The 27,826-nt window shown below is 41.7% G+C and overlaps 1 protein-coding gene across 4 annotated transcripts; it reads left to right on the top strand.

Moving 5' to 3' along the window:
* Nucleotides 1-405: 405 nt before the first annotated feature.
* On the top strand, nt 406-27,823 carry b3gntl1 (UDP-GlcNAc:betaGal beta-1,3-N-acetylglucosaminyltransferase-like 1). Of its 4 annotated transcripts, XM_015977283.3 has the most exons (12): nt 406-648; nt 1,970-2,086; nt 2,165-2,264; nt 4,480-4,544; nt 8,731-8,796; nt 9,409-9,504; nt 21,416-21,511; nt 22,644-22,768; nt 26,245-26,380; nt 26,485-26,553; nt 26,727-26,801; nt 27,528-27,823. In XM_015977283.3, exons 1-12 carry the CDS (start codon nt 553-555, stop codon nt 27,606-27,608), a joined length of 1,122 nt encoding a protein of 373 aa, XP_015832769.1. In that variant the 5' UTR covers nt 406-552; the 3' UTR covers nt 27,609-27,823. The 4 variants fall into 4 exon arrangements, 3 of the variants coding, with proteins under 3 accessions (XP_015832769.1, XP_015832772.1, XP_054594781.1); XR_011520996.1 differs by lacking the exon at nt 27,528-27,823 and having other exon boundaries at nt 26,245-26,391; nt 26,727-26,773; XM_015977286.3 differs by lacking the exons at nt 406-648; nt 1,970-2,086; nt 2,165-2,264 and having other exon boundaries at nt 4,497-4,548.
* Nucleotides 27,824-27,826: the final 3 nt, after the last annotated feature.

Below are 27,826 nucleotides of genomic sequence, written 5' to 3'. Positions count from 1 at the left end.
CTAATATGAAAAACTTAAATTTGAACATGTTTATTTCTTTATTTATTTGAATTCAGGACAAACACGATAACTCACATAAAATACTGTCTTTTGATGTTTTGTTTTAAACAAAATAGTCAAACACGTTCATCAAAATGTTGGTTTTCTGTGTGAATCTAAAATCAATCATGACGTTCCCGTATTATGATTGACAGGACAAGTGACGAATCAAGTGTCTGTCCGTCTTTTCCACGAGCCAATGAGCGTCGAGCGTTCTATATTTGCGGAAGTGCTGCTAAACGAATCTTGCACGCTTTGAGTTTACGTTTCCGGGTTCCTTAAATTGAGCCTAAATCGTGATTTATACTATTTAGGCGCACTTTAGCTGACATTTTGTTGGCTTAGCTTTCAACTATGCCCAGAAACGATGCGTCATGAACGTCTGTGGTAATTTAATTCACCAGCAGCACGTGGCTCATTCTACACCGAAGGTCATGTTTTGTGGTGGTGAAAGACTCCGTTAATGGACACGTGAGTGGTCGGAACAAGGAAGAGCAGGACTCGGACCCAGAGATGGACCCAAATCCATCGAAACGGCTCAGGACAACTGACCGTGGAGACGGGACAGGAGGAGGAGGGGAGGAAGAGGAGGAGAGAGCCGTGGATGTGGTGGGTGGCGGACGCTCGCTGACGCACGGGAGGCATTAAAAAGTGTTTCATCGGATCTCAGGGGGCAGTTTCCTGAACGGGATGAAAGTTAATGGCGTTTATTAAACAGTTTAATCCTCGGGATTATGACACTATTAGAAATACTCCGTTTGTGCCACATTTTGTTTGTCACACTTGTTTTTAAACCACATGGGCTTATTCATTTACAAGCTCACCTGTAGTTTTCATGGTTGCAGATTATTAGGGAAATAGAACAACAATATATAACGTTATTGTGATTAAGTAATGGTAGGTGAACAGTATTATTTTGAAGTAATGACACCAAAGCAAAGAGATTGCAGCATCAAAATTGCACTAATGAATTGAAATCAGTCTAGGAATATGATTTCCAAAAATGTTTCTACAAGGGTGAAGTACTTTCATGGCACTATCCAGTAAGTCACAAAGTAGTAAAACATATATAATTAAAGTGGGTTTAATAATATGGTAAAAAAAACAATGTTACTCACCTCTGTCAGTGGGTCTCTAGAAGGCACTATATCAAATACAGGCCACTTACCCGTTGCCAATAATGTTACTGTGATATTTTTCTATTTAAGCCAACCATCGGCAAAAGTTTTACATTAAAAAAATCTGTGAATTAAGATGGATTTTAAAACACAGTAATGTATGTTTTATAGTACTAACAAACCTTTAAACACTAATATTAGGCCATATTGGTTCATTTTGAACTATTTATTTTATTATTTACTAGTTTTTAAATTCCTGAACAACACAACCACTCAAATATCCTGTGGCAAAACAGTTCAGGAAACAAAAAAAAAAAAAAAAAAAGGAAAGCAGTTTGAATTTATTTCTGTGGAGAATTTCTCACATCCCACTACTTACACAACACTGATGTGGACAGATTGTGTTCAGAGATTGAGAGACTACATGTCTCTTCTATAGTAGTAGTAATAATAATAATAATATTAATAATGTTATTTAAATGTGCATTTCAGCACACCCGAGGACACATAACAAGTAAAAGCACATAGTAAGCCAATATTTATTTGTTGCATCCATTTTAGTGAGTTGTAATCCATCCATTACAATGGAGAACTGTGCAGGTTTGAAATGGGATAAAGAAAAATAAATATGTATGCATAAATGTATGTATGTATGCATTAACAGCATTTTCATTAAAGTCTTGGTTCTTAGACTGTCTGTCCGATAAAACAAGGATTCTACAATTTGTCTGCTTGGCAGATTATCAGCACGTTCTTCCTGATCTAATGTCACCTCCTAACTCTGTGAACTTTCTTCATTTCTTTTGCATCAGAGTATCATCATGCCAGTGTTTAATGCTTCATGTTGGCTGGATGAGTGTCTGCAGGCCGTGTTGCACCAAGATTTCCTCGGATCCATGGAGCTGTCGGTGTTTGATGATGCCAGCACTGTATGTTGACGTTTTTTATAAATATATTTGCTCATGTGAACCTTCGTTAATGAAAATCCACCTCTCTGTGAAAATCAGGATGACTCGAGAACGGTGGTGGAGGGTTGGAGGACGAGGCTGGAGGAGAGGGGGTTCTCGGTGGTGGTCTCTGGTCACGACTCCCCCCAACCCAGAGGAGGTCAGTCAGCTGTTCAGTAGCGGCCACTTCCTGGAGATTTCTGACAAATAAGAAACACCCACTGATTGTTTTCTTTTGATGTCACTAAAATATCAAACATTTGAAATAATTAATTTTTTAAATTCACAATTTACTGTAATGTTGAATAGTATTTTAACTTTTACCTGCATGGCAATTTTTTACTAAGGCTTATGTTAGTTAGTTTGGTTTGAAACAAGCAAAATTTGTTGTGGTAGAAGGAAAGGCTGTTATAGAAGGTTTTGTCAGATACGTGTTTTTACAGGTTGTTTACATTTGTGTGCTTCAGACCAACTCAACATAACCCATTCTAACTTCAAAACGTTTTCTAATTAATGTCAAGGAAATTTTCTTAGGAAAATAAAAACATCTTTATCACTAGTTTGTTCATATGCACTCTGATAGAAAGTGATTTTGTTGTAGGTAACTGGTTGTCGCTATGTAATTAGCATCTTAGCCACAGCCTCAGCACCATCTGACTCATAGAATTGTTTTAAAGGTGTTATTATTTTTGAAAATGATTGATCACTCTGAGTTTTCCTTGCAGGCTGAACATAAAAATAGTCTCCTACACCCATCTCCTGCATTAGCTTCAGATAGAAAATAGACAGCAAAACTCAAGGATTAGTAAAGCCAGACAGATCTACGTCACACTGTCTCTAAACATTCATGGTCTCGCCCATCTTGACTCACTACGGGGAAAGCTGTTGTTGGTTTAGCGTCCAGGAAACAGCAGAGATGTCTCAGCTAGTAGAAGCTAACCGTTAGCATTAGCAACTCCACCACACAGCAGAACTCCTCCATGCTTGTGTTATTTGTGGAGATAAAACATCAACGTTGCAGTGCAGTCTGAGTCGGTGGTAGAGTCACATTGCTGTTATCCAATCAAGAGGAGAGGTGTACAAAAATCAGTACCTCTGTGCTGATTCAAGCGCTTCTGCCCCTCCTGTATGACTTACAAGGCCTTCATTCTAGAGCCCTGCACTGAAGCCCTAGGCCCTCGGGCCGGGCTTCGGGCCAATGACTGTGTAATTACCTCGGACACGAGCCGGGCCGGGTGCCTTTATTTTTAATCGAATTCATAAAAAAAAATTGAAACACTAAATCACTCAAGAAAAGATTCCCATCTGAACATCTGAGCTGGACACTGCTCAGCGCAGCTCGCTGTCAGCGTGTACTACATAAGGTACACATCGAGCTGAAGATGTGGAGAGGGGCTTGGAGCGCGTCGCAGAACCAGAGCGCATGCGGGAAGATTCCTCCGACTGAAGCGAGTGTTTTCCAAACCCTGTCTTTCAGAGAGACTTGTCAGTTAGAAAACGTTCCCTGATTATGAAACTTTGGCTGAATAGTGCTTGTTCTGGTCTCCAATGTGGCGACGCATCCAGGAGCCGTCTGAGGAGAAGCCCAGAATCTCACATCCTCTTCAGCTCAGAACACGCATATGATTACGCACAAGCGTGACGCGTCAACCCGGTCTCACAGTAAGACCGGGTTGGACCTGTTCAGGTTTACGCAGACAATCTTTACATTTAGAATTGACATACAGATGTAAAATTAATGCAGTAAAATATAAAGCTTTTTATTTAAATATCCATTCATTATTTTATAAGCACAGAGAGCCGCATCAGATGGATGGAAGAGCCGCATGCGGCTCCAGAGCCGCGGGTTGCCGACCCCTGACTGAAACGCAGCAAAATAAACGGTCAAATACGGGAACTATCCGGTCAACACAACACAAGCCCTGCTTTTAACTGTTTTGTTTTCTTGTGAAAATTGTTGGAAAGAGATCAAATTTAACTTGATTAACACCAGAGCCAGTGCGCCGTCATCTCCGTGACGGTAAATGAGGGAAAAACAAATTGATCGGATCCTGCACATCTTTTAACACATTGGTCAGGATTGACGCACTTTGTTTTAATTTAGTTGGTTAAAAAAAAAAGTCGGGCTCGGGTCGGGCCAGAGAATCCTGAAAACCTTTTCGGACCGGGTCGGGCTGGGGCTCCACCCCCCTCGGGCCGGGCCGGACACGGGCTCAGATTTTAGGCCCGTGCAGGGCTCTACTTCATTCCCACTAGAGACCACAGCAAATGTATCGATTAAACGAGTCTTCAACACCTTTAATTGTAATTTTTAATTTAGAAATATTTTTAAACAGTTTAATATATGATATATTCAATTGTTTTGTGTCTTTCAGTTGGGTATGCCAAGAATAAAGCTGTGTCTCAAAGCCGTGGACAATATTTATGCTTTCAGGATGCGGTAGGTGTGTTTTGATCCACTAAGTCACTTGTATTCTTATGATTCGTACATTAATGGATCAAAGCTTGCTAAATTATGTGGTTTTCAAATCTGCACACAATAAACAATACTTTTGAGCTGAAATATAAATTATAGACGCATCATAATGTGTGTTTTATGTACTGTTCAGATTTTTGAATGTTTGGATCAAGGCTGAATATTCCAAGCTCCTTATAAAAGGTTTAGACTAAGTTTGAACAGTGTTCTCATTTAACTCACGTCCCTTTTTATTTAGCCTTAACCCAATAATTTGAGTGTTATCATCAAGGGCATGAATGGTAACAAAGCTATCATGCTCTTAAAACCCTCCATAACTCTGAATTCTGGGGAAGGGGCGCCCCTGGGAGTTAGCCCACAGCAAGATGCTACGATTGGATATGGAAGACTTTCCACCTCTTAGTGAACAATCCATGAGAAACCATCGAGTCATCTAAGCCTCTTGGGCTCAGAAATCCATTATTACTCAACAGATTCCAGCTGCATCCAGAGATGTAAACTGAAACTTTGTTACATAGAAACAAAATCACAAATGCACAAGGACACAAAGTTTTCACCTCAGGAAGGATGGTGGACACGTGTTCACCAGCTTTTATCTGCATAAACAGATGTTGGGCTCTACGAGCCAAAATAACAAAATCCTTCTGAAACGCGTTTTGTGTTATATGATTCATCTGTTCCAAATGCAAAAACATTTAGTCAGTGGAGTCACAAGAATAGTTCTAGTGTACTTTTATTGATTAAATACAGAGTCACTGTTAAAAATAAAACTCAGTTTTAGGTTAAAAAAAAGCACCAATTTTGTTTTTAAGGACTGATACCGGTCTCCAGTACATCTGACCTTCTGTTACTGATTCCAGCCGTATCCTTATTTACCTCAGACGACTTCTTAATTTGCCCCATTTGGTGCAGAAAAGTAAGTATTGCACAGTCTGGTCCTGCTCATAGGGCTACAACCATCATGTGCCAAGTGATGCACCAGCGGTGGTGTCAGAACTTAAATCAGGGTCTCTGGAAAGAAACAGATGTGCTTTAAAGGCATGTGAGATGACTTTGGGAGCAGTTGGTGATTAAAACTGTAAATGAGGGTTATAGGGAGCTTACGGTTGGTTTATGCTTGACGCGTCCGCGAGGTCGCACGGCTCCGCGCGGCGAAATTGCGTCATTTTAACAACCACGTGCCTCCGCACGGCCCAAAATTTCAGCACCGCGCACCTAGGAAATTTTCTAACCACGCGGACGGTCAGACGCGGAAAAACATGGCAGACCGGCAAGAACTAGTATGGCAGAGGTTCGTAAATACAGACATTTGTATGATTCAGCTCTCAGAGATCACCGTGATCAACATGTTAATAATTCTTGGAGAGAAATAGCTCGCACTGTCGGAAAAGACGAGGACGCTGTTAAAAAATGCTGTAATGCCATGTTGTAAACAGTCATTTCTACTTCTACTATGGTGTAGTGTTGGATGCATGCTGTAGAGCTCCATGCTGCCCCCTACAGTTTGGGAGAATATTGGCTCACCGCAGAGACGAGCCGCATGAACCATAAACGCTGCGAGTTGTGAAGCACGTTCCATCCGCGAGCCGCATCACCAAGCGGAAAGTGAATGCGTCAAGCATAAACAAAGCTTAAGTCACTTCCGCATCATGGGTCTGCGGAAGAACAAATAAATGAATGCAAGTTAACGGGGCTAAAAACGCTATTTCCTAATCCGCTTTGCCTTGCGCCCTGGATCGCACATATGTTGTACTGCAATTTAAATGAAAAGTAATGATGGGTGTTTCGACCACGCCAGTCTCGTACTTTGAGAGTTATTCGCCTGTAAGAGTTCGTCATTAGCATGACTACAAACTAGAAATCGGCACGTCGCATATGTGACGTCACCACATAATCTCCTCTCCCCTGGCATAGCTGCTACTTACCAAATGACCAGATTTATGGTGGTTCTTTCCTCCTGTGGGAAGTTTGCTGAACTTACAGCCCTTTTCCCTCAGGTTTCTCCGTGTCTGTTTCGATGACGTCACTTTCGTGAAGCACATTTGTTGTCCTGGACTTATTTTCACACAAAACCTAAATATCGTTCCATGTGAGAGGTGGTTCTATTCTACTTTTCTCGTCTGTGACAACAGAGACTTTTAGAAACGGCTTATTTTCGGCAGATAATTCCTAAAACCAAACACTGACAGAAAACAACTGGATGTGTTTTTTTTTTTTCACGTTTGGAGTGTTAATAGAGACAGCAGAGATCCACATGGCAGCACAAAACGATGCAAAAGGTGAGCTTTAGTGTTTTGAGTCATTCAGTTACAAAAATTACTCAAGACAAAAATTATTGAATGATAAAATAATAATAATGGTTCGGATTTATATAGCGCTTTTCAAGACACCCAAAGTGCTTTCCATTATTCATGCACTCACATTCACACGTTGCCGACGATGGTAAGCTACTGTGTAGCCACAGCCGTCCTGGGGCGGTCTGATGGAGGCGAAGACGCCGTTTTGCGCCATCTGCCCCTCTGACCACCACCAACACAGGCAAGTTGGGTGAAGTGTCTTGCCCAAGGACAGCAGAATAACCCTGGCAGGAGCTGGTATCGAGCCCATGACCCTCCGATCATGAGACAACCCGCTCTACCTCCTGAGCTGCTGCCCCAGATTCCTCAGTTCACGTGTTTCACGGAGACAATATATGTCGGGCAAGAACCTGATACTGTGTTCTGTGTGATGGAGGAAGGAGAGGAAATAGAAATGTGTCTGTGAAACAAAACAAACTTGCATGAAAAGGATTCATTAACAAACAAATTTTCCACAAAACAGATTAAAAAGTTGTGAATCATCAAAAAACATAACTGCTTAAAGGGGCATTATGGAAGTTTGACAGCCAAAACATGTATAGAAATAATACATTTCTTCTTCATACATTCTCCTGCAATGCCCTGGTTCTGTAGACTGAGCCCTGGCATTTTTACTATGATTGCCTGTTTTTCTGTGGAATCACAGAAAAACAGAGATGCTCGGGTCGAGCAGGCTGCTTCATGCGCGTTCACGCTCAGGCATCGCCCGTAGCATTTGCTATCCGTAGCTTTAGCAGCAGAGAGAGAGGCAGTGCCACTTTGTCGCTGTTCCTAACGCCTAGTGACAAAGCTAGCTACATTTCTGAGGAAGCTACTTTCTTCTAGATATTTCCTGCAAATTAGCATCAAAATAGCCATTTTTGCTCCGAACCGTTCTTTGGTTAGACGTTGTTTCAGCTGTCATCAAGGATATAAAAGTTACAGATACTAATGTTATTGGTGTGTAGCTCACCTTGTAAGATGTCTGACTCCCATGTAGAAGACCTGGGTTTGAATCTGGGTGTGAACATAGTTCATTTAGAGGTTCTTTCTTTACATTAATGGTATATTTTTTTACAGTAAGATACCCAAATTTTTATTTGAGACTCGCCGGAAGGCATTGAATTCACAGATAAAAAAGATGTGGGTTCAACTTTCATTTTGGAACAATTTTTCAAGCAAGGGAAGGGAATGGTCTGAGCATGCAGGAGGACTGACCCATCATAAACCTTTGTCTGCTGTGCTGAAGAGAAAGGTACAGAACCACATTATTTAATTAATTAGCTCTACACAAGACACCCACACCCAATTAGTTCTCCTGTCCTCTGTTCTCCGGGCCACACACACACACACACACACACACACACAGGATTGTCTCAGCTGTTATTTTCGTTAAGGAGTGTGCACGTACAGCATGCGCGCCTCGTGCACGAGCCTACTATTGAAGCTGCCGTTACGCTTTTGGCCTGAGGGGGCAATCGCGAGCATAAAAATTCAAAAGTCCGTAAAGTCCCTTTAACTCAGGCAGATGAAACATGGAGATTCAGGTAACTCTGTCCTGCTCTACGTTCCTGTCAGACACACAAAAGACAATAAAAACCCAAAAAGGTGAAGATCCAGATGAAGCATTTTCTAGGAAGGCTAACGTTCTGAAAAGATTCATTGATAAAAATACGAACTGTTGTGGCAAGCTGGAGTTTCTGAGAGTGTGTTCTGATGGGAGACCAACGCTTTCTCTGATGTAACACATTTATATCCAAGTTCTTCTAGAAATCTGCAGCTTCATTAGCAATCTTGTGTTTTTTTTTCTGTAGGACGACATTATGTTGCCCCAGAGAGTTCGCCTCCAATATGAAGCATCTCTCCTCCATCACAACTCTGTAAGTTTCTGCTGAACTTGCTGATTATTCGCTTCCTTCCCTTTCTTTTTTCTCGTTTTCTCCTCCCATGCCTCCCTTCTGTGCTCCTCACTTCTCTTCCTCCCTTTCCTCTTCTTTCTCTCTGTTGCAATAAAACATATTCATGTTGTCTGTGTGAGCACGACTGCAGCTGGTATGTAAAATCATGCGCGTATCCGGTGTCGCTGCTCTCTTTGGCGTGCCAGGTCAAAGGTTAAAGGTTGCGTGTGTGGAGGGGAAGTGAGTAAGACTTCATGTAGACAGCAGGCTTGCTGCCCTGAACAAACAATCTGCCCTTTTCTGTTTGGATTTTCATTCTTTATGGTTCAGATTTAGGATTTTTTTTATTTTCCTTTAGGAATTTACATGTTTTTTAGACTTTATCCCATATTTCCTTATTTAAAATAAACCAACTTCCATCTAAATGATCAGAACCTGGAATATTGTTTGCCAAATGTCCTGCTGTGCTTGGCACCTGTCCAAAAATGTGTGTTATTCTACAGGTTTGGCTGGTTTTTGTGATCTAAGTTTATTCAGGTAGGGAAAGCTCCACAAGTCTAACCGTCAAAGTAAACTTGTGTGTTTTCGCAACAGCTGATTGGCTGCAGAGTTCAGAGGCAGCCAGAGGGATCTACAGAGCGATACACCCGCTGGATTAACTCACTGACTCAGGATCAGCTCTTCACACAGGTAGAGAAACCGGGCTCGGTCGATGTTTGTGTGTGAGAGGTCGTGTGTCAGGCTGCTACTAGGCCTGATAGAAACAGGATGCATACCTGTTTCCACGGAAATATGTCAGAGGGGCGGAGGCTGCATCGCTTTTGGCCTCGGTGTCCATCCAAGCCTCAGCAGAGGAAACAGGCTGTCCGCTGCACCGAGGGGGGGCAGTTTCAGAGGCTTGTTGTGGTGGAAATGTTTGGTTTACTGGCAGAAACATGAATATAAACCTCTAACTGAGCATCTACAGTTGTGTTTTTTGCACTTTATCGCTGACTTTTGCTATTTTTCTCACACTTGAACATTTCAGATCAGGAAACACATTTCGGCATAAAAGGAATAAATATAAATTCAACAGTAAAAAGTTGAATTTTCAAAAGGTGCCATCAAAAATCTCGAGCCTGTGTAACTGTAACTCAACTCTTGTAGCATTTGAATCTCTTGAACAGAATTAAAGATGGACAGATTTCATGATTTTTGCTCAATTTTTAAGGTAGAAGTCGTTATCAGTGCTGCTTTTCCTTCTCCTGCACTTCAAAGCAAAAACGTGACGAGCAGAAACACGGAGGGTCAGCAGGACCAAGAGGGGAGTCCAGCAAAGTTCAGCAAACATCAGAAAGTCTCAGAGAGAAAATAGCATTTGCAGCTGAAATTCTACGAATGCTCTCTAATAATACTAAAACTTTCAATATTGTGTGTGATTGTGACTTAGTGGCAACAACACTTTCATTTGTAAAATAAGAGGATCTTAGTTTAAACCTCTGGGGTGATATTATTATTATTATTATTATTATTAGGGATGCAACGATACCAATACTTGGATCTGAGTACTCGCGATTACCGATACTTCTACCACACAAACAAATGCTATGAATTGGAATACAGGTTTTATTTTCTTTGCTTTCAACAGGAGAAGACGGTGAGGTAGATGAAAAGTAAAATATATTCATAGAAACCAAATGGCAAGTTACAGTGAAGCCACTTTCATGCAGCTGCATTGGTATCAGGAAACTTTTACAGATACCGATACTGGTATTGGTGCATCCCTAATTATTATTATTATTATTATTATTATTCACAATAACCCCTTCTTTCCACCGGAGCCGTCAGCAGCACGTTACTGCAGCAGCACGTCTTGCTCGCGTAAGCTGCTGCTTGGCCCTTTCCACGAGACGCGAAGCAGCAGGGAGCAGCTGTCACCGACCGAGCACGAAGTCACACGAGTGACCTCGTCAGTAAACACAACAACAAGCAGGAGAAAACTACAACATGGCTCCAAAAGGTTTGTGTTTTATGTTCTGTCCGTTTTATAATCGCCAACACGGACCTGAAAAACAAAGGAGACCGCTAGCTAGGTGATAACTTCTCACAGGGCCGCACAGTTAGTAACTTCTTTTTTAAAGTAAAGCAACCGGAAGGCAGTACGTTCTTTATTCTGAAAATCTCGGGAAGCTTCGCTCCGTTTCCACGTCCGATTTCCTGTCTTTCCTTCCCCAAAAATGTCGAACTTGACCCGTTTCAGTGGCGTCGCTCGTAGAAAATAGAACCGGCGCGTAAAGGCCGCGACATGCTGCTCCTGAGACGCGGCCGACTCGCGCTGCTGACGGCTCCGGTGGAAAGAAGGGGTTAGGGTAGAGGTAGAATCTCTGGAATTATTTTCCTTTATGCAAAAATGGAAGTCAGCCCATTTTGAAAACACCCAATCACCAAGGAGATGAGACAACCTGCACTTACTCTCTCTGACACACACACTCACTCACTCACTCACACACACATGCTGCTGTGTATCCGCTCAGCAGACATTCCAGGACATTTGCATGATATTAAGTTTCAAGGAGCATGTGAGTGAGATCATACGTTGATTCTGGATACCTGAAAGCTCCTCCTTGTCCTTCTCTTTTCTTCATTTCATCTGCTCTTACTTTTATTCCCTGGAAGATGAAGTCTAACACAGTTAAAACAGATTTCTACACACTGCAGCAAGTTATAGATGGTTATTATAAAAAATGCTGCTACCCGTCCAGTTACTCACATTCACACTAAATCTCGTGTTGTTCTCTCCATTTTCCCAGAACTCATTCTCATTCCTGTTATTCATGCTTTTGCAGCAGCTTAAAGCTGGAATATGGTGCAGTGTTACAACACACAAGTAGAGAGAAGCATGTAGGTGGACACACACCACCTCGTTGAGATTCCAGCTGTTTAACTGGTTCAATCCAGATGGTTTGCACAATTTCCTACTTCTATGATACATTTCTGTCCTGCAGCAGTTTTGCATTTGGGCCATCAAAACACACACACAAACACACGCACGCACACACACACACACACACAAACACACACACGCACGCACACACACACACACAACACTATGAAATTAAGTGATGTAGTCAGAGGAAGAAGCTGATCAGCAAGGACTGGCTTCAGACTCACAATCCAAAACTGACTACACACATGCACACGAAAGGAGGAACCGAAAGGGGTGGGGCCTAAAAGGGAGCTATTCTCAATTGGAAGAAATGAGTTGTGTAATGAAGATGTTAATTACATTTAATTAAGGAGGACCATAAGACATTAAATTTCATATCGAGTATGAAATCCATCTTACGGACCCTGGGTTGTTTAAATCAGAAGATTGGATCTTTTTATTGCAGGGATTTTAAAATAACACTTTGTATTAATTGAGAGACAAGAGAAGAGAGAGAGACTTTCAAGTGTTTAAGGAAATTTATTACTAGATAATTTTAAACAATTTAACAAGACAAACTCTCTAATGATGGATGCTCTGTTTGAATGAAATGTGAGGTGGTTGGTGTGCGTGAATAATGCCAACTTCAATACCTTCGTATCCGGAGAAACAAAGTCTGAGTGGGAGATGATGTTTTGCTCCTAACTGATCAGAGTTTGAGACTCGTAGTCATAAACACATGAGACGCCATTTATGTCGCATCCACATACCCTCAGTGAGACCTCCGTACAGATCCGGATGCCAGGTCCACGACCCTCCTCTGTTACTGGAGCCGATGAAACAGCGTTGACAGTACGACAAACTAGTCTTTGGATAGTCTCCAGGTAAAAAGCGACAGGTGTTTCACAGCGTCAAAAAGGGGACCCTCCTTGGGTCAGCGAGTTCAGCTTTTATTCTGAAAGGTACCGTTGCTTGGTGGGTAACAACGGAATTTTCCCAGCTTGAACGGTTCTCAGCTTAAAAGGAGAAGTATAGCCGGTCCATACTTCACTTAACATGCGGTGAACTTCATGGGATCTTGAGAACGAGATCTTGAGAACTGAACTTAAGATGGCGTTGGAACTGTTTTATTAATCAGGATGTTTTTGATTCTGGACGAATCAAAGCTGACAGATTTATAAACACCACAGAGACTCTGCCACGCTTCAGACTAGGAAGGTTCTGATTGGATCAGTACAGCAATGTGTCATGTGATTATTTACCTTAGTGTATCAGTGTGTCTAGTGAACTAGAAGAAGTCATATTACTTATTAAAACATATTAATCATAATATTGTGATTTCACAGTTCGGTCACATTGTATTATTGACTAACAGTTGTTTTGATTAGCTTTATTGAAAATAGAGTTCTTTGATTTAATAAAAGAAAAGAAAAGAGTCTCTTCATCTTCTGTCTTCATTGCTGGGAAGTAAACAGTTTAGAAGCGAATGCATGACCTTGAGGCTGTTTCATGCACTCTTGGCGCTGTCAAAGGGAACTGTGGAAAAGGTTAAATATCCTTTGAGGAATAGCTCCTTCATCACGTTACAGTTACATCTGTGGAAAGGAAAAGAAATCTGAGTCGTGCATTTCTGTCATGTCAGAGGAGAAGCAGGAACTGAATCGTGTGTCAGGGCGCTGCAGAATAACAATCCATTTATTAGTTCAGTCGTGGATCTGAGACAAAAATCTACCAACCAATCTGCCTGTTATGTTTGACCATTTATTTGCTAATCATTAGCAGGAGTGCACAAAAGTGAGCACCGGGTGTTGACGTCAAGTTTGCCCCAACTAGATGTTTGAGTTTTTGCGATGGCTGTAGTTCCCCTGTGGTGTGTGTGTGTGTGTGTGTGTGTGTGTGTGTGTGTGTGTGTGTGTGTGTGTGTGTGTGTGTGTGTGTGTGTGTGTGTGTGTGTGTGTGTGTGTGTGTGTGTGTGTGTGTGTGTGTGTGTGTGTTTTATGCTGTTTGGCCAGTGAACAGCAGTAGGGAGAGCACATATGACTGGTGGACCCGATGGGAAAACCAACACAACTCCGGTATGCAAAGGAAAAATGTGACAGCTCTATATTATTGTTATTTTTTTTCACAATCAGAGGATCTTAATACTGACAGTAAATACCTCCTTATTGCATTGGATAAACAACTGCAAGCAATATTTTTTGTTTTTTGGAGCATTACTGATTATGACCAAAACTGCATATGTAGGATGAAGTGATGTAATCAGTATTATTTATGGCTGCAGTCGACCAGCACTGTTGTTGCAGTTGGGCTTTTAGTTTTACAAAAAGGTTGAGTGTAAACATATTTCTCTAAGAAGTCGTTTAAATGAGTCTTTGACTCGCTCTTAGTCTGAATCCTCACCTGAGGCTAATTTGCCGTGGTAGACCACACCTAGAGCTAACACACTGACGAGATAACCTTCAGGAGCACGGAGGGGCGCAAACCCGCCCACCATGTTAAAGGGATACTTTGCAACTTCTTCATATTTTTAATCCTTTTCTTCAGCAAGTATGTGCTAAACTGACCATTTACAGGGTTAAAGGTGCAATATGTGGAAATTAAGTCAAATTACATCCTGTGGTAAAATTTGGTTACTGCAACCACTTTAAACAACTCTGGAGCTTTTTGCCAGCATCATCAATTTACAATTGTCGGCAGTATTAACTCTCAGGAGACACGGCACCCCCACACTCACTGATGGTAAACAGTCGTTACGTCCCTCCTTCCTTGGTTTTGAAAGGAGAAAACCTGACAATCCCTGCAGCCAGCTGGATATGAAACATGTTTCAGTGTAATCGTCCCTCCAAAATGACTGAAACATTAGACTCTTTTGGGATTTTCCTCACTGGAAAATTCTCATTATATTCATACATACTGCACCTTTAATGAAAGGCCACTCAGCCCCTTTCACTCCCAGTGGCCAGAATATCACATTTGCAACTTCAGATTGGCGGCCCGCTGTGTTGGTACTTAGAAAAAAAATTTAGCTGACAAATTTGGCCCTGCAGTCTGCTTCCAGCGTGTTTCCTGCATGTTTTAGATCATGAACACAGCTGATTTCTTTAATTTAGTGATGAATGACTCCTGTAGACACTAATGAAGGCTGGGGAGACACTAAAGCTTGGTTTATGCTTGACACATTTACTTTCCGCTTGGTGTTGCGGCTCGCAGATGGAACGTGCTTCACAACTTGCAGCGTTTATGGTTCATGCAGCTTGTCTCTGCGGTGAGTCAATATTCTCCCAAACTGTAGGGGGCAGCATGGAGCTCTACAGCATGCATCCAACATTACACCATAGTAGAAGTAGAAATTACTGTTGTTTACAACATGGCATTCCAGCATTTTTACAGCGTCCTCGTCTTTTCCGACAGTGCGAGCTATTTCTCTCCAAGAATTATTAACAACATGTTGATCACGGTGATCTCTGAGAGCTGAATCATACAAATGTCTGTATTTACGAACCTCTGCCATAACTAGTTCTTGCCAGTCCGCCATGTTTTTCCGTGTCTGACCGTCCGCGTGGTTAGAAAATTTCCTAGGTGCGCGGTGCGGAAAGTTTGGGCCGTGCAGAGGCGCGGTGGAGGGGCGTGGTTGTTAAAATGACGCAATTTTGCCGCGCGGAGCCGTGCGGATTGAAATAGTTCAGTTGCTGAGCTGAAGAAAAACACGGCATGGAGATGAGTTGTTGATACCACTCGACTCGACTCGAACTTTATTTATATACAGGTGTCAGGGCCGTTGCTAGCTATTTTGGTGCCCTAAGCACAAAGTCTTTGTGGTGCCCCCCCCCCCCCCCCCCACACACACACACACACAGAAAAACAACACAATCACTGGCATGTGACATGACTAAATTCAAAACTATTTAACCTTTATTAAGAACTAGAGAGGCACAATATACACAACTAGAAAATTCTGAATATGAAGGGAGGAGGTTAGCATAATGGACTTTTTTCTTCAAATTATACCATCAGCAGCTGATGTTCCTCTTGGCCCATAAATGTTTATGGAATATATATCAACATTGAGCAAATTTGAAAATAGGTTTGTCAAATTTTTCATATTAAATCTCAGTTACATAGCCTATAGGCCACATGGGCTATTTAATAATGATATAAATCATGTCCATAGTTAACTCATGATTAATCACAAACAGCCGCTTATTTAAAAATAAAACTTCTTGCTTTACCTTGACGGTGTTTTTGTCCTTCCTGTTTTTGTGATATTCATCAAGTATTTGGGTGGACAAATATGATTCATTTGTTTATTTCTGTTTCAAAACTGCACAGATGGGACTATCTGACCTCACAGAGGAAACTTTATTTTACTTGAGAAAGATGTTTTAAGATGAACTTATTAAAAAAAATCTTCAAACTCTTCAAGGTTTATTTTTAGATGAACAACCTTTAACACTGTTCAGACTTATTTTTTGATACAAGTCACATGAACAGGCTGAATACAAGGATTTTCCCTTTGTTGCATTTACAGGGTGTCCGCGGGGTTTTAAAAAGTATTAAAAAGTGATAAATAAAAATAGTCAAATTTAAGGCCATTAAAAGTGTTAAATTTGGTCTCAGAGGTATTATTTTTTCCAAATTAGGTATTATTTTTTTCAGACTATCAGATGTCGTATTCTGAACATCGACATAGAAATATATTCCGAATGAAATGTTTTGAACGATTATAAAAACAAAACAAGCCGATTATTTGCTCCTCCCACTTGCGCTGCCTTGAGTTGCAAATGAAGCGCTCCTCCCAGTGTTGCCAAGTTAACTTAGCGACTTTGTCGCTATTTCTAACAGCTTCTCAGACCCGCTTCTTGACTTTTTAAATCTTAAAAGTACCTAGCGAACACCTCAGAAACATCTCTGGTAACCCTTAGCTACTTTCTGGATAACTGTCGTCGACATTTCCTGCAGGTTAGCTAAACACTCCGTCTGCGCTCCGGACCGTTCTTCAGGACATTAGGAAAGGGAATGATGTAGTGATGTGTCGGTCGCTAAAGACAGCTCTCGGAGCCGGCTCCCTGTTGGAGTAACCAGAGTGAGTGACACACACCGTACCTGCGGGCTCCTGAGCCGCTAAAAACGGCTAAATGTGCGCGTGCGGCGCGCTAAACACACGTGCAGCGTGCCCGTGATTGCTGTGAGACCGGGTTGGGGGGTGCAGCTGTGGTTGGGGCAATTATTACATTAACTGATGAACTTGTAAATAAATAGTTTATAAATAAGGTAGAAATAAGTTCCTCACGCTGATAAATAACTAATCTCTCTGAGGACATGGTGCTAGTGCACGCTCCTACAGCACCTTGACATGACTCAATAAATGCTATGCAACATTTAATGAACAGCAATTTGCATGCATTTGTTATAAATGCCACTGTATAATTCTTGCTGTCAGTATTTGCAAGATATTGGTATTTGGGTCTGTACTGGTTAGACTTAAATGAGTTAAACCAAGGTCTACAGCCCTTGGGTCATAGACTATGAGCTATAAGTATATTGGTCTTTTTATACTGGGAATCAGGAGTTATTTTAGTGATCATCTTGTTTCTTGTTTATTTTTGCCCTGATTGTGCCCTGAGCAGTTTTATGACTGAATAAAAATAAAAATCTACATAAATTGAAAAATCGTCTTACATAATCGAGATCTCAATTTCAGTCACAATAATCGTGATTATTGTTTTTGCCATAATCGAGCAGCCCTACTTTAGCATATCCAGTCACATAATGATGACGTCATATTCAGTGGTCATTGTGCATCATTTCAGGCCCCGTGGTCAACCGTCTGAACCGCTGAACAGAAGTGCCTGGCTTATTTTCTAAGTAAAATAAATATGTGCAATACGTTGTCAACATCAGTGAGTCTCTAAGTCTATTCTTTTTGTATGTTATATATGTTAAAATATTTGTAAATAGGTCGCTGATTAACACTTGCAATTTAGTGTTGTGATGGTTTTAAAAAAATTCTGAAGGTAGTAAAAAAAAGTATTAAAAAGTAGTAAATTTTACTTAAGGATTGCTGTATATACCCTGATTTAACTGTTTCTTCTTTAAAGAAGTGCTGATTCAGAAGAGAATAACTGCATTTAGGAAGATGATGACTTGCTACGTTTTTCTCCAGCAGTAAAAAAGCTCTAAAGCTTCTCTGAGTTTTTTTCCCTCTCAGCCTCTCTCACTCAGCTACTGATGAACGCCCGGTAGGCAGGGCCAGATTAACACTTTGTTGTACCCTGGGCAACAATATTCAAGGGCCCCATCATCACGACCCAAGGATCACCATAATATGGTCACATACAGAATATTTTACTGTAATATGCAGTAAATATACTCAATACTTGAATACCTGACATCACGTAACCCTCTCGGGGTAACATTTGACCCACCTCGTGTGGACTGACCAATGAGGAGAGAGTCTTAACTTGAGGCCCTCTCTTCATTGGTCAGTCTGTATGAGACTGACTCTCAACTGACGTTCAGTCATAGGCAGCAAAGCGTCTCTGTGCAGCGCAAAAGCCCGGGTGGACAGTTTGTTTAATGTAGGGTGATCATATTTCCAATCCCAAACAAGAGGACAGGGGATCTGTGCCTATGACGTCACTCTATGGCAACGCCACACAAACCATGTTGGGACCCATTTTTTTGTAATTAATATCAGATTCTACCAATAAAAGGGCTCTAAAACAATTCATATGTAAATATTTTGCATATTTATTGCAAAATCTCATTTTTCTGCTTTAGTGCTGCAACAAGGTTTTATTAATAATAAATTATAACTTTTGTTTTACTACAGCATTGGTAAGCTTCCTGTGCACAGATTATTAAAGATACTTGTTTCAGCTGTGAGATTAGACGATAGGATCAATGAAAAAATAAGTTGTCACACACTCCATGGAAACTTTCAGAGAATCCACAAATAGTGGCTTTCGGATGGTTTTGTTACTTTTAGCAGGTTTAGAAAAGCAGCAGATGAGACAGCATGTCTGATAATTTAGTTTTTCATCTGAAAATATTAGAACATGTCAGTAATGTCTGAGGGGCTTTTATAAACACTGTATATCTAACAATACTGGAGAGGAATTACACAGAGGCTTCTGGGGAGCCCAGTTATGGGGTGGTGGTGGGGTATGTGTGTGTGTGTGTGTGGGGGGGGGGGGGGGGGGGTCATTTTGCCTTGGCCCCCAAAATGTCTTGAAACGGCCCTGGGTATGTGACTGAGTTTTGAAGGTGATCTGAGCTGTATCAGATGTATAAATATTACATGTGTGTAACTTGTTGTTTTATACAGGTAAAAACGTGTAGTGGAGATAAGTCTACCTACATTTTACTTTTCAACACTTTGTTTTGTTTTTATTTAACTATTTTCCTGTCCTGTCTGTCTCTCATCTTCCTGCATCTCCTCTAAACTCTCCAGAAAAACTGCTGCCTGGATTCTTACTTTTTCACCTCATCAGTTACTTTTGAGCAGATCAAAGGGATCTCCTGACCGGCCGCAAAGCGGAGAGCGCGATTCGATGCTGCGTCAGTGAGGTGAAATCACCGCAGCACAGGTGATGAGCTCCACAGCAGAGCGCTTCAGGCACAGATAAGACAGAAAGTAGAGAACATGTGCGGACATGAACGATCGTGTGTTAATTATAGTTTTTTGGTTGCGCCACTTTGAGAATGGACCGTGCGCTGGAAGCAGCCGCCTGGAGCGCTGCGACCGCGGTCAAGTAGCGCTGCGCAACAATGCGCTGTGCCGCTCTCTGCTCAGAAGAGTCCATAAATGAAGTAATATAGGTAGAAAACTTTTTTCCGGCTCCCCTGGATGTGGGATATACAGCTCCCCCATAATTCGATCCCTGCTCCTGGATGAAAAGCTGGATATTTTCATCAAAACAATAACCCCCAGTCCGGACGTCCCGGTACCGGACAGAGTGAAAAGTGGACACGGTCCATCTCTACTTTTTGTATTTTTTTCTCTCTGTAAACATGCTGTTAACTTGCTTTGCACATCTTCTAATTGAAATCTGTCTTCATCATATATATTTTATTTTTTCATAAGTTTGCGTTTGGTGCCCCTCCCCCGGCGTGGTGCCCTACGCACTATGCGTGGTGTGCGTGTGCGGAGCGCCGGCGCTGACAGGTGTGCACATAAGTGGTCCGCAGGTGCGCATGCGCTGTTAAAATAAACAATGCGCACCTGAAAAAAAGCTGCAACACGCATTTGCGCACCTAAGATTTTGTGGTGAAAGGACACAATTCTGGAGCATTAGTAATTATTTCGGTGTTTTTCCGCCCCCCAAAAAACGTCAGACTGACTGAGTCTGAACCGCAAAAGAAGAGTATTCGTGGAGAAGTGGCTGCAGGAGGTCGGCTGGCTTCAAACAAACGATGAATGCACAGAGATGTGGAGCAGATTATGCAGTGAAAATCCCCCCCCCCCCCCCCCCCCCCCCGGCAGACAAAAACTGCGCCTTTTACATAGGCACTAAAAGCTTCAGTCATCCAGCGTTTGATTAACACACTAACAGCCAAGAACATCAGAAAGTTGTTCGGGAAGTTAATAATGAAGCCTTTGACCCAAATCCATCGGTTGACTTGTGGACGAAAACAGCTAATCGCAGGCTGAACCGGGAGAAAAGGAGTAAGCCTGAACCATCCACATCCTCTGCTGAGTGTGAACTGGAGGAAGCCAGTGAGGAGGATGATGATGAGGATGATGAGAGTCTGTAGAAATAAAAATGGCATTTATGCCATTTAAAAAACTTCAGTGCTCTGAAATAGTAATTTTGTTAAGTGGGAAAAAAAGTGCTTTAAATTTTATTTTATTTGATTTTTGTTATCACAAAAGCAGCTGTTTACACGTTGTGTTTTACATTCAGACAATTCAGTCATGTTATTTGAAAATTAGAAGGTTTAAGTGAAGCTGGCAACATGTACCTGTTGTACTTATTGTTGTCATTCAAAATAAAAATATGTTGCATCGTCGGCGTGTTACTTTGTTTTGTTCCTATTGTGAGTTGGGTTAAGAGTCAAGTGCATTAAAAATGTGAGGACCAAGCATCAACCATAGGTTCTCCCCTGAGTACCAACCCAAAAATATCATGTTCACCCTGTTTATATAGCACTTTACAGACAAAAGCAAGCCACCAAAGTGCTTCACAGAAATAGATGAAGTAGAACACATAAAGGAAATAAAACTGTAAAATGAGAGAAAAATAGCAACACTGTGAATCACCCCACAGAGTTAAAAGCCAGTTCGTGAAAAAGGGTCTTCAGCTTAGATTTACAAACTGCTACAGAAGGACTGCCGAAGATGTAATGGGAGCCCATTCCAGAGTTTTGGAGATAACGCAATTTCCATGATCTGGATTAAGGTTTTAGAAAGATGAACGCACAGCAATGAGATAGGTTTTGGTTTTGGTTCTACAAATGAACACTAGGGGGCGCACAAAGCAAGCCAAACTACCTAGTTCCCCTTTAAGGTGGTGATACAGCGGATGTGTGTTCTATTTATGTATTTTTTTGCATTTGATATATTAACATTTTTATTCATAATTTATTTTATTATTATTTAGCTTGTAGCTGAAGTGCTTTTATTTATTAATCATTTTTGTGATATATATGTTCATATAAGGGTTCTGTGTATTTTGTCTTGGTTCTGGGTCGTAGGTGTACACCTCACACGGACCCACGGTTGTCATGCCAACATGGTTCTGCTCCAGGAGATTGTTCCTGACGGTCAGACCATTCGATGAAGGAGGCAAGGTAAGACTTCACTTTCAAACCCTTTCTTCATCTTCCTCATTGACGTGTCAGTGCACCTGATTGAACTTTGTTCAATACATGAGTTTGGCGTCCATCGCCGTACTTATTGTAGGCTCTCCACAAGAATGTGTCCTGAGTACTTATTTTTTATTGTTTCTGACCTGCAGTAGAAATAAAACTAATGAATTATTCTGAATTAGTGGGAATATGTTTGCTGATTTTGAAAACAAGTTGGTTGTTTAAGAAGTTACTGATAAAAGACTCATGTTGCTGAGCTGTAGTAAACATTGATGTTTTAACTACAGTAAAAGCTACTGAAGCCATCATCGAAGTCGCCGTTCTCATCAACCACTGTCTTGCTTTTATTGGTTTTCTATCAGTTTATGAAGCAAACTCATCAAAAATCTATTGTCCTCAACAGAGTCGTACATTTCTAACTTGTATTTTCCTCAGCAGTCAAGGCTTTATATAACTGCAAGGGCTGCATGGTGGCGCAGTTGTTCAATTCAATTCAATTTTATTTATAAAGCGCCAAATCACGACAAGAGTCGTCTCAAGGCACTTCACGTAATAAACATTCCAATTCAGGTCAGTTCATTAAGCTAATCAGAAATAATGTTTCCTATATAAGGAACCCAGCAAATTGCATCAAGTCACTGACTAGTGTCAGTGACTATACAGCAATCCTCATACTGAGCAAGCATATAGCGACAGTGGAGAGGAAAACTCCCTTTTAACAGGAAGAAACCTCCAGAGGATCCTGGCTCAGTATAAGCAGCCATCCTCCACGACTCACGGGATGGAGAAGACAGAGCAGGCACTCACACACACACACACACACACTGTTAGCACTGTTGCCTCGCAGCACGAAGTTTGCAGGTTCGAAACTCGGCTGCGGCCGTTCTGCATGGAGTTGCGTGCTCTCCCCATGCATGCGTGGGTTTCCTCCGAGTTCTCTGGTTTCCCCCACAGATCACAACATGCCCTATAGGTTATAAATTGTAAGTCGCTTTAGATAAAAGTGTCTTCCAAATAAATAAACATAAACTTCTTGCAGAAGTGAACCAGAACATTTTCAGACTTCCCGTCACTGTCTCTCTTTTTTTTTTCTTTTTTTTTTTGTCGACTCCAGGGAGTCCCGGAGGATCTCCTCTTCTTCTACCAACTCCTCCGTCAAGGATGTGGTCTGTTCAGGGTCGACCGGTGCCTGCTGGTGTATCGTTACCATGAGAAAGCCACCACTCATTCTGTAACAGAGTCAGTTTCTCCACACACACACACACACACACACACACACATATTTGGGCGCAGCGTTGATCCTCCACCTACACACAGCTGCCCATCGGCATCCCGGACTTTCTCAGGGCTCTCGCACGCAAACATCCGCATGCACACAGTAATCTTGAGATTTTCAGACTGTTTTTGGAATTCTAGTCATTTTCCCAGCACTAAAATCAGGAATTTCAGCCTTCTCTTTTCTGGAATGTTGAGTATCAGTTGGATGCTGGTCGGAGAGAATCGGATCTTGGTGTGAACAGAAGTGCTTGACGTGTTTTGTGTCGAGCTGACATTCCTCCTGTTGTGTGTGATTCACCATTCCAGGTGTGTGTGTGAGTGTGTGTGTGTGTGTGTGTGAGTGTGTGTGTGTGTGTGTGTGTGTGTGTGTGTCTTTCAGTGTAAAACAGACGAAAGAGAAACATCTTTCCTTCTCCACCTTCTCGCCCATCTTTCCTTTGTATCCTTCCTTCCTCCCATGCCACCTCTGCCCGTAGGACAGCGTTGACGCAGTCCTTCATTCATTTAGCAGTTTGTGTTTTTATCTTTCATCCATCTATTTTTGGGCGCCCTATTTCAGGCATGTCTTCTTCCTCCCCTGCGTTCTTGATACCCCTCCCACCACCACCACCTACTACCTCCTCACTTTAGTCCTTATTTCTGACGTTCACACACAAACAAAACTACAGATGACCTCTTGTTAGGTGAGAAGTTTTTTTAAACGACGTTGGTAAACAGTAACTAACTTTCTCGCTGAAAAGCTGTGTTTATTAATCCGAGCGGAAGGCATGTGTGCTGTAAATCTTTGCCATCTTGCTGCTGTCATGTTTAGGAGTCAGAGAATCCACAGCAAAGAAATCATCTGGAGACCACCCAGGCTCTCATCTTGTGCAGGATTTGGGTTTTGTTTGCAACACAAGGGCCACTTAGCGAAACATGCAGGGACTTTTTCTAAAAAGAGAGCAGAGAACTTCCTACCAATGTGTACAAATACAGAAACGAATCGACATCGGTGCCAGAATGAGTGGAGGAGCACAGAGCAGTAGCTTTTTAGCTCTAAAAGTTTCACAAGCAATAGGTGCAACTGTTGAAATGAAGTATGATGAATATATAGATGACGCCTCACAATTTATCCTGTTTTAAAGGTTTTAAAAGACCTTAAAGTAGCACAGAGCTGCTGTAGAACTACTGTAAACAACCCTGCCGCAGCCTGCTGTAGCTAGCGCTACCAACAAGCTAGCACTAACATGAGCCATGCCACAAATCAAAAAGATCTAAACAAATATTATTACATACAAGCCCAGCAGCAACAGAGCCAGGTCACCATCAGTCCTTGATTTTGGAGCCTCTTTTAGCTCCCTCAAACTAGTGTAGGTCGCATCGATGTACACTCTGGTTTTACTCTCTTACTTGTACTTCCAGGCTCCAACCACGATGCCAACAGAAAAGCAAACTTCTTCTTTTTCTGTTTTTTATTGATAATCAGCAAACTGAAAAAGCTAACTGCACAGAACATTGCTGGCAGCCGTAATGCAGGTATAAGAGCACCCCCTAGAACACCTTCCTGCTCCACAGAGCTGTTAAGTGCAGTATTTGGCCAGCAAAAGGCTGCAGAATGGTGTCAGATATGAAACTGTTTGAATTTTTAACCCAACAATCTCTTAAATCAACATGAAGCTCTAGTTTAAAGGGATACGTCGCAACTTTATATATATTTAAACCATTTTCTTAATCCAGTATATGCTAAAACGACCCGTTGCTGGGTTTATGAAATGTCACCCAGCCCCTTTCACCCTCTGTGGCCAGAATATTCCATTTTCAACTTCAGAGTTGCCGGTCCGCTTCGTTGGGAGACGTGCTGCAGTTTGCTTCCAGCACGTTTCGTGCATGTTTTAGATCATGAACACAGCAGATGTGTTTAATTAAGCGATCACTCACTCCTGTAGACTGTAATGAAAGTGTAATGGTTTAATTTACATGTTATTTAATGTGCCATAAGACATAAGATTCACTAGTAAATATGAAATCAACCTTATGGATCTGTGGGTACTTTTTAACCAGAAGATTGGAACTTTTTATTGCAGGGATTGTGTAACAGCTTCGTATTCACTCAGAGACAACAGAAGAGAGAGTCATGTTTTAAAAGTTTAAAGATTTATTACTAAACAAATTAAAACTTGACTAACTTTAACACTAAATGTATGGTGTAACTAAGGTGAATGAGACGGAGAATGGTGTGATGTGGAATGTTGCTCAGAACCAGCAAATTCGAAGAAACGATTAGTTCTGATGGGAATTGAAGGTGATGTCTTTGCGCTAAGCTTTTATTAGGAGATGCCATTCTGTCGGTCTATGTACCCTTTTGGAAGTCCCCGTCTAGGTCAGGAGGTGTAGAGGTCCAGCTTGACCTTTGTGGAGCCGAAGCTTGTAGAAACAGCCGCGGCAGTCGACCAGTCCAGTCTTGAGATACTTCCGGGTCACGACAGTTTTGTTGGCATCTAACAAGACCCAAACCTGGGCCGTGATGGTTCAGCTTTTATTCTGAAAGGAACCGTTGCAGCAGGTGGGACGGCAACAGATTTTAGGATTATAATAAAGTAATTAATATTTTCATTTCACAGATTGATCACATTTTATTATTGACTAACACTTTGTTTGATTAGCTTTATTAAAATAGAGTTCTTTGATTTGTTAAAAGGAGAGAGTCCTTTCTTCATTCTTCTCTTGAGCTGGAAAGAAGCAGTTTAGAAGCAAATGCATGAGACCTTGAGGCCATACCTCATGCAGACTAGTTCTGTGTCAGAGGAGAGGGGGAAATGACTTTTGGTGGAAAACAGTCTACAAAAGCTAGGAGACATTTCTCTTGTTAGATTCAGGTGTTAAAAAGACGAACGCACAGCGAGAAGATATGCTTTCATTTCGGTTCTACAAATTAACACTAGGGGGTGCTAAAGGCAAGCCTAAACTGCCTGGTCTCCCCTTGAAATAAAAAAAAAACTATTTAGTGTTTCTTTAGGAGTCTGGACCCATTAGGCCAATCACAGCAGGTTTATAAAGCTGAATCTGTTGGTGTAGCTACTTTATATCATTACTTTGCTTATTCAAAACATATTTTAAATATTTAGCATCATCTTCTGATCCAGACCAACCCATGAAACAAATCTAGTTATTGACTAGATCAAACATGTATACACTATCTAACACATGCTGGAGGTGTGTTTGGGTTATTACCCTGTTGAAGCATGAAACTGGTCCCAATCCAGTTCAGTCAACAATACCGCATGGTGGCACAGTTGTTAGCACTGTTGCCTCGCAGCAAGAAGGTTGCAGGTTTGAAACCCGGCTGTAGCCTTTCTGCCTTTAGATGACTTGTGATTGCAGTACTTTCTGTCAGGAAAATGTTTTGCAATAATGAAACTATTTCTGTAAAAATGAACAAATCTCTCCTCTCCTCTCAGAAAGACGATTTGGAAGCTACGCGTCGACTTCCTACAGGAGAGAGTTCTCAGCCAATGGGAGAAGTTCACCATATGGAACGCCGGGAAACAGGGCCGGATGCTGTACCGAAGCCTGAACCCGATAAATCAGAAGAAAGTACGTTGATGGTAGATGTGACTCATCCGTTGAGGCATGCTGAGTTTTTTATTAGTAAAGGTTAAAGAAGCTGTAACGTGTTTGTGTGTTCACATACATTACAGGTCAGGTGTTTCTGTGACGTGGATGAAAACAAGATCCAGAAAGGTTTCTACACATATGAGGAATCCAAGGTGAGATCATTCTGGAAGTGAGGCGTACGTTTGTGTTTTCATTCCTGGAGAAGAGGGAAGCAAAGTTTCAAAACTTAAAAGCTGCTAATTTACTTTATTTCAGTGAATCGAGTAAGTTCTGGTCAACGTTTATAAAATGTCATCCTCAGTTTTTTATTTATTTTTTTTTTCAGGAGAGACCAAAACCTAAAATCCCAGTTCTGCACTACAGAGACGCCACCGGTCCCTTCGTTATCTGTGTTAAGCTGGTAAACAGAGAGTGTGTGTGTGTGTGTGTGTGCGTTCATGCGTGTGTGTTGTTTCTGATGTCCCTCTGATCTGTTATCCAACTTAACAACAACATGATCCGGGGTGTGTGCCCAGTAACGGATGTAAAACACAGAAACACAGGAGGCTGTCAGGAAATGGGTTGAGTCAGCAGCCTTGGTGCTTTGATCGTGACGCATGTGCACTAAACGACCGTTCGGTGTGCACGTGTCGTGGTTTCAGTCTGATTATTTAACTCTCTGTTTCCTATAGCTTCAGTTTACTCCGAACAAATCACACTCCACTAAAATGTTCCCTCGCTAACTCCATTAAATAGATCGTTCCTTATTTGTCACCCGGGCAAATTCAGATTTAGATCTAGAGCGACTCCACCCAAGGTGTCTGCTGATTGCTCAATTATGGGAACTTGGGAGAAGTAATCTGATCAGGGGAAGTGGGCTCATTCATGCTTTTATTGTGAACAGCACCATCACACCTGGATTCAATCACGCGTTTGCCACCCAGATGCAACACGGCTAGAATAAAGAGCCTTTCTCCGAGGCTGTAAGCCTTTCCTCTCCGTTTGGCTGAAGTTTGGTTAAAGACCCACAAACAACCAGTAGAGCCGTCTTGAAGCTCTTACATGCTTCTTGGTTGATCGTTGTGTTTCTTGTTTTGTCTTTGATCAGGTCGGAGTGTGACAGCTTTCCGTGTTTTTCCACATGTAGGACATGACGGGGGGCATTCTGGAGGAAAACCTCAACTCTTTGCAGCTGAAGGAAGGAGCAGATTATTACCATTTCAACTGAGCGTGTAGAGTGATGCATAAAACCACAAGAGTCCCGCAGGTTAAACACGCTGAGGAATGCAAAGATCTGATTCATGGACTCGTAAACACGAACCGAGCAACAGCCGGGGTGTAACAAACACTGCAGCGATTTGAAATGTTCAAGAGTCTTTTTTTTATTTGTGTAAAGTCATCATAGAATAGATGTCAGCTTGAACTTCTCTGCTTCACTCTCAAACC

Source organism: Nothobranchius furzeri, chromosome 6, assembly GCF_043380555.1.
Source record: "Nothobranchius furzeri strain GRZ-AD chromosome 6, NfurGRZ-RIMD1, whole genome shotgun sequence".
Classification (NCBI taxonomy): Eukaryota; Metazoa; Chordata; class Actinopteri; order Cyprinodontiformes; family Nothobranchiidae; genus Nothobranchius; species Nothobranchius furzeri.
This window is presented reverse-complemented; position numbering and strand designations above follow the sequence as displayed.